Source organism: Capricornis sumatraensis, chromosome 4 (assembly GCF_032405125.1).
Source record: "Capricornis sumatraensis isolate serow.1 chromosome 4, serow.2, whole genome shotgun sequence".
In the NCBI taxonomy this organism is placed as follows: domain Eukaryota; kingdom Metazoa; phylum Chordata; class Mammalia; order Artiodactyla; family Bovidae; genus Capricornis; species Capricornis sumatraensis.
This window is the reverse complement of record NC_091072.1, coordinates 85,814,393-85,826,840: the sequence shown is the minus strand read 5'-3', so window position 1 is coordinate 85,826,840 and position 12,448 is coordinate 85,814,393. Positions and strand designations below refer to the sequence as shown.

At 35.7% G+C, this 12,448-nt stretch overlaps 1 protein-coding gene across 1 annotated transcript in view; it reads right to left on the bottom strand.

Annotated features, from left to right (window-relative positions):
• SLC2A13 (solute carrier family 2 member 13) overlaps window positions 1-12,448 on the bottom strand; it is a 521,409-nt gene that overhangs the window by 161,978 nt on the left and 346,983 nt on the right. The window contains exon 6 of the mRNA XM_068972019.1: window positions 5,459-5,579. Within this exon, the coding sequence (XP_068828120.1) occupies window positions 5,459-5,579 (121 nt within the window). The remainder of the gene's footprint in view (window positions 1-5,458; window positions 5,580-12,448) is intronic.

Sequence of the window (12,448 nt, the reverse complement as noted above, 5' to 3'; positions counted from 1 at the left end):
AAAAAAAAACCCCGATGCTAGCAAAGATTGAAGGCAGGAGGAGAAGGGGAGGACAGAGGATGAGATGGTTAGATGGCATCACTGACTCAATGGATATGAGTTTGAGCATGCTCTGGGAGATGACAAAGGACAAGGAAGCCTGGTGTGCTGCACTCCATGGAGTCACAAAGAGTTGGTCATGGCTGAGCAACTGAACAACAACAATAGATAGTTCTAGGTAAGATTCTCAGTTGAAAAATATTGATACAAAATGAGCCGTAAATTAGAAGCACAGTCCTTCTTGTAAATTTCTCCTTTAATTACCATAACTGACTTCTATGATCTATTCTATCTGGTTGCTGATAGTTAATCAATTTCCTATTTTTGATTCCTGTTGATTTTTCTCTTAGATTTATCTAGAATCTGTTTACCTGTTTATCTTGAGCATCACCACCATAGTCCAGGCAACTATTAATTTCTCTCATAGGCAATTTTAATAATTAGTCTCCTCATATCAATAGGTGCCCTTTGTGCCCCAGAGAGAAAGTTGAGAATAGAAAATTTGGTCAAGTCACTATCCTGCTTAAAACTCTTCTTCTTCAAAAGATGGGAAAGACTTCTACTCATCATCATAATCTCATATTTTATTATAGGTTTTATTAATGATAACAATGGCTATATTTATTGGGTGCTTATTATGTGCTGAGAACTGCTTTAGGTGCTTTCTATATATTAACTCATCCTTATATAATCCTATGAGTATGTGCTCCAAAATATTTTTTAAATGCATGCATGCATGCATGCATGAATGAATGAGTGACAATGTGAATGAAAGCCCTAGGGTGAGAGTATCTGCAATTCTACAGCTGTATACTTTAAGAAATATCTGTTTACTGCGAGGGTTTTTTGATAGTGATTTGAATATTCTGAGATCACGTGCTCTGTGCTGTGCTGAGTTGCTTCAGTCATGTCTAACTCTTTGTGACCGGATGGACTGTAGCCTGCCAGGTTCCTCTGTCCGTGGGATTCCCCAGGCAAGAATACTGGAGGGTTGCCATGCCCTCCTCCAGGGGATCTTCCCGATCCTGGGATCAAAACCAGGTCTCCTGCATTAGCAGCCAGGTTCTTTATCTCTGAGCCACTGGGGAAGCCCCTACTGAGATCATACTTATAAATAATAAAGAGTCAAAGATTTCAGGGAAGTTATGCAGGAAAGGTTTGAATTCTCAAACTTAGATAGCTCTTATAAGAAAATATGATTATTAGTAATTTGAGAGCATGGAACTAAAAGCCATATTTGGTGTATGCATGTGTATTTTTATATGCTGCTGCTAAGTTGCTTCAGTCGTGTCCGACTCTGTGCAACCCCATAGAAGGCAGCCCACCAGGCTCCCCCGCCCCTGGGATTCTCCAGGCAAGAACACTGGAGTGGGTTGCCACCTCCTTCTCCAGTGCATGAAAGTGAAAAGTAAAAGGGAAGCCACTCAGTCATGTCGACTCGTAGGGACCCCATGGACTGCAGCCCATCAGGATCCTCCATCCATGGGATTTTCCAGACAAGAGTACTGGAGTGGGGTGCCATTGCCTTCTCCGTGTTCTTATATAGATAAGTGATTAACATGATACCCCCAACTGGAGTTATTTCTCCTAAGCCTTAGTTGGCACTCTGTGACTGTACACAATTTTAATTGCAGAAAGTAGATCTGAAGCCACTTGATGAAAGTGAAAGAGGAGAGTGAAAAAGTTGGCTTAAAGCTCAACATTCAGAAAACGAAGATCATGGCATCTGGTCCCATCACTTCATGGCAAATAGATGGATAAACAGTGGAAACAGTGTCAGACTTTATTTTTTGGGGCTCCAAAATCACTGCAGATGGTGATTGCAGCCATGAAATTAAAAGACGCTTGCTCCTTGGAAGAAAAGTTATGACCAATTTAGATAGTATATTCAAAAGCAGAGACTACTTTGCCGACTAAGGTCGTCTAGTCAAGGCTATGGTTTTTCCTGTGGTCATGTATGGATGTGAGAATTGGACTGTGAAGAAGGCTGAGTGCTGAAGAATTGATGCTTTTGAACTGTGGTGTTGGAGAAGACTGTTTAGAGTCCCTTGGACTGCAAGGAGATCAACCCTAGGATTTCTTTGGAAGGAATGATGCTAAAGCTGAAACTCCAGTACTTTGGCCACCTCATGCGAAGTGTTGACTCACTGGAAAAGACTCTAATGCTGGGAAAGATTGAGGGCAGGAGGAGAAGGGGACGACTGAGGATGAGATGGCTGGATGGCATCACAGACTCGATGGACGTGAGTCTTAATGAACTCCGGGAGATGGTGATGGACAGGGAGGCCTGGCGTGCTGCAATTCATGGGGTCGCAAAGAGTTGGACGTGACTGAGCGGCTGAACTGAACTGAACTCTACTGAGATCTGAAAGATGTTGTTCAATACATTTGGTTCAGAAAATCTAACTAGGACTTGGAAAGAATATCATCAATTAAAAATTCTAAAAAGCATAAGTTCCTATTAGAAATTATTTAAGGTAGTCAATGTCTTGGGTCCAAAGTCATTAGTGCATCCCAATCTACAATGTTTGTGGTTCTGATCTACCTAGTGATGCCACACTAACACTTTTTGAATTAAAATAAAGAGCAACCATTATTCTTGAACCATTCACTTCCATAAATCTACTCTAGCCTAACAGAGTCGAGTCAGAGGGAATTACATACCCATCACAATAGGTTTCTTCAAGTGAAAGTGCTGAGTCGGGCAGTCTAGGCAAAAGCAGTCTATACTAGGCAAAAGTATATCAATTTCCAAAATGAAGAAAAAGTTACATTCCCACCAATAATACAGTGTTCTTAAGATTAAACCATCTCTCCTTTTAAATCTGTTTTCTTTGCTCAGTTTTCCCATACAGATCATTCCAAGAAGAAAGTATACCACCTATATTTATTTACTGCATGAGAATTACTGATCCTAAAGTCATGCAACATGAGTGTTTCATTTTTATCTTCTTTTTAATTTTTTTTCCAGTCTTATTGAGAGGCAATTGGCATAAAGATTTGCATAGTTTAAGGTTTACATTATTTGACTTATATACATCATGAAATGATACCACAATGTTTAATGAACATCCATCATCTCTTATATATACATAATTAAAGAAACAAATCATTTTTGTGATGAGAACCCAGCATTTCCTCTCTTAATAACTTTCATGTATGTTGTATACTGTATTTTTCATATTTATTGTAAAGAAATGGGATATGTGTATAGATACTTTTAACAACAAAATCATTAAGGGGACTACAGATATATTTTATAAAATCATTCAGACTATACATACATACATACTACAAATACTATCAACTGCTCACAAAACCTATGTTTCTCGAAAAGAAACTACATGAGAAATAATTGCTTTGCATATTCAGTGACTCCTAGAAGACATAGAAAATTTGGTTCTGTTTTTAAAAACATTATCAGTTTGTGATATGAACAATATTAAGTTGTACACTTCTCTCACTCCACTACAATTTTATCTTAAATTGGTGGGTGAAAAAAAAATATTTTAGTGTCACCTACCTATATTGATAGGTAGATGATAATAATTTAGATGGATTAGTAGGATTAATAGATTGATGATGACAAATTGCCATGCAATGAACTATAGTACAGCAGCAATAAATATCTTTATTGAAATTTTAAAAGTTGATATCAGGAAAGCTATTTAATTATGTAAATCGTTAAAAATTTAGTTATTTCTTTTCTGTATCAGAACTTCATAAAAGTTTTTCATTAATATTCTCTGGCTAAATCTCTGCCTTTAGTTGACCTGACAGTGTATCAATCTTCTCAGTCTAAATTGCTGCATCTAAATCAGACATCAAATCTAAAAAGTATTTTGTTTCTCAAACAATAGTAGTTTTTTAAATAATTTGTTAGAGGTTACTGAGCTAAAAACACTGTAATAAAAAAATATCTTTCAGGAAAAACAAAAGTAGAGCAGGCAGAACTCTAGCAATGGTCTACCATCTTTCTAGCAGTTGAGGTCAGATATCCAAAGAAAGTAAAAGTCTCTATATACAGAAATAGTCTCTGTTAAGGTTAACTTCTTTTAAGACACCTTTACATCTTCCTTAGAACATAAAGACTGTCAAAAAATAGTAAAGTGACAAACATATACAACATTCATTTCCAAAGGCAAGTGGATATCACAATTTGCAACCAGAAAGACATAATTACATATGTCTTCCTCACTGTTGGAATAAGAAGGCACCATAAATTCTGTTAAATGAGAAGCTCCAAGAGATCCCAAGTGGAATTTAGTGTACCAATGTAATGTTTTAATTTCATATAGGAGTACCTGACTTAATAAATGATTTACCCTTTGATTTGAGACTTACATCTATGTAGTTGAGGCTGAAGGAATACCATTATTTATTTTTAAAGCTATTTGATCCATACATTTTAAAGGGGTTGCTAACCTTTCCAGCCACTAAAATGAAGTAAAAAACTTTGAAACTCTTTGTTGTTTGTTGTTGTTTAGTCACTAAGTCATGTCCGACTCCTTTGTGATCCCATGGCCTATAGCCTGCTAGGCTCCCCTACCCATGGGATATCCCAGACAAGAATACTGGATATGGTTGCTATTTCCTTCTTCAGGGGATCTTCCTGACCCAGGGATTGAACCCATGTCTCCTGCATTGTGTTGGCATATTCTTACTGAGGCACCTGAGAAGCCCTAAGAGGGAATCACAACCATGAAGGAATGTGGAACTCTACTGATAATTTTATTAATTGACCTCTTCAGTCATTCAATTTTTAATTAATTCAATTGTGCATTCTTCAGTCCATCTGTCACCTGATGTATCCATTCATCCATTTCTCTATCTATTAATCTAGCACATAGGGTGTATACTGCTTAACTTAACTTAAACCTGAAGCTGATGATTAAAACACTCTTCCAGCACATTTTCCCACTTTCTATTGCTCTTCAAGAACCCTACTAGTGAGAGGAAAAATTCTTTTCTGCTTAAATGAATGAAGGGATACTTGTGGAACATGGTAAAGATTAACTGATAGAATATCCAAATGATAATAAACTGTATCAGACATGTACATCATGGAAACTGATAGAATATCCAGATAATAAGTGTATCAGATATGTACATCATAGAAAAGCTTAATTACTGATGAAAGTTCATTTCACTTAGAATGTAGATGTCACTGAGTCATATATGATATAAAATAGCTTCTCAGTATTCCTGCTTAGATTCTGTATCAATATATGCTTCCAATTTCCAGAGAAATATCACCAAAATTGTGTCTAATAACTCACTTTTCCTGAAGCATGTGTTTTCACCATTAAGTCTGGATGCCTAGGAAGCTCCTACTCATCTCTCATATTTTAGGAAAGTTATAAGTAAACAAAGAAGTTACCAAATTAGGTTAAGGAAGGGGACCATTATAAAATCTCACCTGTATCTTGTGCAAGTAGTATTCTGATCTAAAGGAGATATTGGCTTAAAAGTGATGGGTGGAGAAACCTGGGCTGACAGCAGAAATCCCAAAGCAAGAATAATGAGGGCTACAGTGGTACCTAAAAAAAAAAAAAAAAAAGTTATACATCAGAGAAGAGCTGACAACATTCTTTCAAAGCAGGCTGGGTTTAGCAAGACATCTCTCTGAAAAAATAATACCTTGATATATCTTCATTGGATTAAAAAAAAATCCTCATACGTAAGTACTGTCATAAAAACTCACTAGCATGTTCACTGTGAGAAATGACAAGAATGAAATTCAAATCAAATACATTTGTTAGCCAAGTACTGGTAATAACTTTCTAAACAAACACCATTTTGGATTGCTGACAGTCTCAAAAAGAATTAATATAACTAACATTATTGAGTGCTTAACATGTCAGGAAGTACAAAAGGCAACGGATTTATATCAAGTGCTCCTTTCATTACCAAGAAAATTGTTCTAATGTTATTCGATCATCTAGAATCCAAATGGTAGTTGTAGTTCAGTCACTATGTCTTGTCCGACTCTTTGCGACCCCATGGACTGCAACAACCCAGGCCTCCCTGCCTATTACCAATTCCCTGAGCTTGTTCAAACTCATGTCATCGTCTCAGTGATGCCATTCAACCATCTATTCCTCTGCCGTCCCCTTCTCCTCTTGCCTTCAATCTTTCTCAGCATCAGAGTCTTTTCCAGTGAGTCAGTTCTTTGAATCAGGTGGCCAAAGTATTGGAGCTTCAGCATCAGTACTTCCAATGAATATTCAGTGCTGATTTCCTTTAGGATTGATTGGTTGGATCTCCTTGGATCTCTCTCAAGAGTCTTCTCCAACACCACAGTTAAAAGCATCAGTTCTTTGGTGCTTAGCTTACTTTATGGTCCAACTCTCACATCCATACATAACAACTGGAAAAAGCATATCTTTGACTAGACGGATTTTTGTTGGCAAAGTAACGTCGGCAAAGTACGATCCAAATAATAAACTAAAAAGTAACAAACTAAATATTTCAAAAACAGGTGAAAGAGAATTTCTCATAAAAAGGAGTAACATTTTGTAAAGACTTAAAAATTCCAGAAATGACATAACACATACATTCAATTCTTTTTCCTGTTGGCATTTGTAAGTGGAATATTTGTCTTTGATTTTATACAAAATCACTTTAAAAGATATAACATTATATATATATATATATATATATATATATATATATAAAATCATGTAAAATCACACACACACACACACACACACACATATATATCACTTAAAAAGCTCATTTTTGAGTCCTTTATAGAAATGCTGACAGGAAACAAGAAAGTTTTCAAATTTCTGACTATTGTTCCAGCCATTGTGAGAATAAAAAAAAGGTCATGGGAAGAAAGAAGAAAATATGGATGCATTTGTTTGTTTAATTTACTTGAATGAGGCAATATGTTTAAAATATGGAACTCAGGGTGGTCATTTATGTAGCAGTAAAGTTTCTATTAGATAAATGAGGAAGTTATGTAGGAATGATGAAATGTATTTTTCAAATGGATAAAAGAACAACTTTGGGAAGCACTGTTAAAGTGGAACTGGATTCCATAATTGTTGAAGTGTTTGTGTTTAATATAGAGGTGATATGTCAAGTTAGATACTGTGGTTAAGTTCTCACCCTGCTGTTTCTTGACTCCATGATCTTGGACAATGCACATAACCTTTCCAACATTCAATTTTGTCTGCTGTAAAATGAGGCTTAGTTACAATATTCATCTTGCAGAATTGCAGTGAATTTTAAATATCACAATACATGTGAAAGATTTTTATAAAGCTAAAAATGTTAATTATTGTACTATAATTATTAAATACAGCAGCAGCAGTGTACTTTCAAAATCTAGAAGAAAGCTGAAAAGGAGGGAGATGGCTTGAAGAAAAGATCAGAAGCCTATTTTACCACACCAGGCTGAAGAGTCATGAATATATAATCTCAGTTCATTTTCCCCTTGTTGGCTTAAAATTCAAACTAGAACTAGAGCTAGTTTGAGGTATTATGTTCTCAAAAAACTACCAATTCCTGAATTGGGAAACAAAAAAACAATTCTATCTCTCAGAAAGAGAAAATATTTACTGGGCATGTAAATATAGGTCATCCCTCTCTCCTCAAATAAAGCAAAATAAACCAAGAGTTTTACTGTTAATCTGTCTGTCAAAGAAGCTGGGTCCTAAGTTTTCCAAAATTACCTCCACAGAATATTGTCATGGGACAGGTAAGATGTGCTTCAATCACGAAAAGTTGATATTTTAGGATGCAAAGGAAACATGGCACTCTTCTTTCATAGCACTACTTAAAATAATTGGTCCCTGTGATAAACTGTAAACTCTAAGATAGTATACCTAACACATATTAACATATATTCAATTCTAGTGCCGGGCATAGAGCAGATCTCACAGTACTACAGATTTTTGCAATGCTGGCTATTTTCTAAGAAAATAACAAGTTAAGACTATTCAATTGAGGTCGTGGATTAGTATGGGAGAAATATTCCAGATGAGAGTTCCGCAGTAGATATTATATCTCTTGGATCCATCTCAAAAAAGTCTAACCAACTTGCAAAATTTGGGGAAAAGGCCATTTGGATACACAAAATTCCTAGTTGAAGGTTTACATTTCCTAAACACAAATCTATTTTGACCTAGTATGGATGGAAATATTTTAAAAGTCAGTATCATACTTTTATTATTGTCTTGTTTCTCAATCCTGGCTTCCTATTGAAAGTGGAACTGTTTTGAATGTACCTCAACCTCTGAATCAGTCTCTATAAAATGGGGATCAGATAATATGATTTCATAGGTGATTGTGGTAGCCGGCGACAGAGTAAAAACTCTTATCTTATGAGATGATAAATTCCTTAAGGGAAGAGAATGGTGTCTTAAATGACTTAATTTATAGAGTAAATTTTAAAATGGTCACCCATCCTATCATATGCACAAGTCTCTTTAAGGCTCTAAATTACCTGAACTATCTATTTCCTCTCCCTTAACAAATCACAGCTGCTTTATCAGTGACTCAATGGCATTTAAAGTTGTTATAGTTTTCAATAGTTCTATGATTGTCAACGGATTCAATGATTCATTGAGTTCAATGAAGAAAGGCCTTGTATGAAAGGATCTCCTCCAGTGTAATGGGAGGTTTGGGCACATTCTTTATATTATAAGAAAGGAGTCCCTCCTTAGCCATCTATACTGTTGCATTTTGGAATTCTGATATCATTTTCCTAATAAAAATGTTCTCCATAGGAGGTAGTATGCTGGATAAATAGAATCCTCAAAAATACCCGATGAAGTAAGTTACCTTAACTATCTGATACAAGGGCCTGTATTATTAGTAAATATTTTTAAAAAAAATTTCCTTACCCAAGACTCAAACAGAACACACTTTTTGTGCTTAAGTATCACCTACATATGCTCCAGACTTCATTTTCAGAGATTCCAATTTAGTAGATTGGGGGTTGGGCCCCCCAAAATTCACAATTTAAAGTATCCTTGGTAATTCTGATGAAGACAACCTGTGAGTGGTATTTTAGGGAATATTCCACTACCAAAATATCTGGCAGAAAATAACACAGTGTTTCTGGCTTTCTGATTTATAAGTAATAAAATTACATAGATATAAGCCTTCCTCGAGGCTGTCATTAAGTTGGTAATACAAGAAAGACCAGTTCTCTTAGCAAGCTTTGAAAATATTAAGTCAGAATACCACAAAATGTCCTACATTTAAAATTATTCATAGACTATATATTTTATATTTCTTTGTATAAAGAGTTTCTTTGTCCTGGTCTAGCTAAATACAGTTTGTTTATAGTAATTTTTAAAGAACAAGTACCTATTCAAAAAGTTATTTTGATTTTTTTTTTTTACTAAATTTCACCCAGTATAAAAAAATCAATAAAACACAAAATATGGAATAAAAGTGAACAAAAAATTTAAAAATTCCAGGCTAATTTAAGAAAGTTTAAATAGAAGAGTGTTCTAATACTAGCATTGGTAGAATATTAAATATATTATGATTTATTTTATTAAATGAAAAATGGTGAAAAAGTCAAAATAATTTCTTTAAAAATGTTATTAGTTCTTTATTTACTTATAAATTTTGATTATAGTTATAGTTGCTCTGCAGCTTCCCTGGTGGCTCAGATGAAAAGAATTGGCCTGCTGATGCAGGAGACATGGGTTCGATCTCTGGGTTGGCAAGATCCCCTGGAGAAGAAAATGGTAAACGATTCCAGTATTTTTGACTGGGAAATCCCATGCACAGAGGGACCCAGTGGGCTACAATCCATAGGGTTACAAAGAGTTGGACACGACCTAGTGACTAAACAACAACAACAATAGTTACTGTAACATTAGTTTCTGCTGTATAACAAAGTGAATCAGCCATATGAATACATATGTCCCCTCTGTTTTGGATTTCCTTCCCATTTAGGTAGCCACAGAGCACTGAGTAGAGTTCCCTGTGCTACATTAAAAAAAAAACAAAAAACCTAAATAAACAAATTCTTAAAAATATTTTAGGTGCTCAGTCTTTAAAAAGTACTACAAATAAACTGCATTTAGCTAGACCCAAAGAAACTCTTTATACAAAGAAATCCAAAATATATAACCTATGAATAATTTAAAGGAAGCACATTCTGTGGTGTCCTGGCTTTTTAATATTTTCAAAGCTTGCTAAGAGAACTGATCTTTCTTGTAATACTACAAATTTAAAGACAATCTCTTCATTCGGCAGGAAAGAAAACTGCCTCCTGGTTGCTCATAAAGGCAGTGCCTGGAAACTCTTAATCTTTTTTTTCTTTTTTTCAAGTTCCCTGATGGATCAGTTGGTAAAGAATCTGCCTGCAATGCAGGAGACCATGGTTTGATTCCTCAGTTGGGAAGATCCCCTGGAGAAGGGAAAAGCTACCCTGTATAGTCCCTGGAATCGCAGAGTTGGACATGACTGAGCAACTTTCATTTCACTTCACTTTTCTTAATAGTCAGCGATAGGTTCTGGAAATCCCTGGGGAAGAGGACTTACATGGAGGGGTGAAACATGACATCCAGAAGAGGAGTTCAGGAATGCTCCTGGATTATGGTTAAAACAACAAATAATCACTCTTTGGCAGTAAAAATACTGTGATAGCAAAATTCTTTGAACATTTTATTGTCTGGGTCAGGTACTGTTTGAAATGCTATACATGTGTTAATGTGTTCAGTCTATACTATAAACCTATGAAGGACTATAATTAATCCCTGTTCATAGATGAGGAAATAGAACCTGTTCAATGTCACAAAATTCAAACCCAGTCTGGCTTTGTATCTATAATGACTCAAAGTCCTGTAATACAACAAATAAAGGGACAGAGGGAGCTAGAAAAACTATTTTCCCCATCTCAAAATCAGCATTTTTCTCAATCTCAAAAGCCAAATCCCAAATAGATCTCTTGAGGCAGCAGTATACTAAGGTCCTGTCAAACAGAAAGTGTGCCCACTAAAACATTTTTAAAGCAGCTATTACCACTTCTTAGAGTTTATCTGAACCTCAGGAGTAAGCAGAACCAATTTTCAACCCACTGCAGGAATCTGTCTTTAGCACATCACTGCCTGATGGCCGTCTATCCTTTTGTTGAGAGCTTACTATCCTAATGAGGCAGCTCATTTGTTGTTGCATAGGTCTGAATATTATATTTGTCTTATATTAAGTAAAAAAAATCTACGTCCTCATCTATTTGGTGTCTCTGTAGTTTTTTTCTCCAGGCCTGGACAATTCTGGTTCCTTGAATAGGTTGTAAATGTATGGCTTTTAACCACCTCTTGTCCCTCACTTTCCCTCACTTACCCTCCTGTTTCCCTGTATACATTGGCTGTTGCAATTACCTTTGCCTTTTAATCAATCTTCCCCCTGCCTTCCCCTCAGTTCTGATACTGTAGTTCAACTTACATTATTCAGCTCAAAGCTTTCACTCAAGGCAAAAACAGAAGGTGGATGCATTCTACTCTTCCTTCTGGAGTTAAGGGTGAGAGGGAGTATGTATTCTTGATAACTGAGTATGAAACCCTAAATGCATTTTCTCATCAAAATTTGGGACAAGTGACTTGAAGCAGTTCTATTGGATGAATGCTTTAGTTATATTTAGTTAAAATAAAATTTAATTAATGCTGGCCTAGAAAATTTATATTTTAATAGAAAAATATATTCTTACTCTAAATAAACTTACAAAGAAATAATTAGAAGATAGCTAATTGATAAGTAGAAATCTGCTTGTATATTTGAAAAAGATTAGGAAATTCTTTGATACAAACATGTGAAGAAAGTGTCAGAGAAGGTTATCATTTTTGAAAAAGCCCTATCTAATGAAAAAGCCCCTGCATTATAGAAATAATAAATAAAACGGGCAAGATTTAAAGACAAAAGATACTTTAAAGTGAGAAGGGTTTTTCTTATTAAGTTATCACAGAAAACATACCAAATCAATCAGAATTTACCCTAGGATTTAGGCCTTGTTCAAACACGGAAAGAGTCTGTCCCAACTTTGTGAAGAAATTATATGGTTCCAATGTTCCACTGTTGAAGAACTTTGAAAAAAAAATGCTCCAAATTTATTTCCATATTCAGTTCAGTTCAGTTCAGTTGCTCAGTCGTGTCCAACTCCTTGCAACCCGATGAATCACAGCACGGCAGGCCTCCCTGTCCATCACCATCTCCCGGAGTTCACTCAGATTCATGTCCATAGAGTCAGTGATGCCATCTAGCCATCTCATCCTCTTTCGTCCCCTTCTCCTCCTGCCCCCAATCCCTTCCAGCATCAGAGTCTTTTCCAATGAGTCACCTCTTCACATGAGGTGGCCAAAATACTGCAGTTTCAGCTTTAGCATCATTCCTTCCAAAGAAATCCCAGGGCTCATCTCCTTCAGAATGGACTGGTTGGATC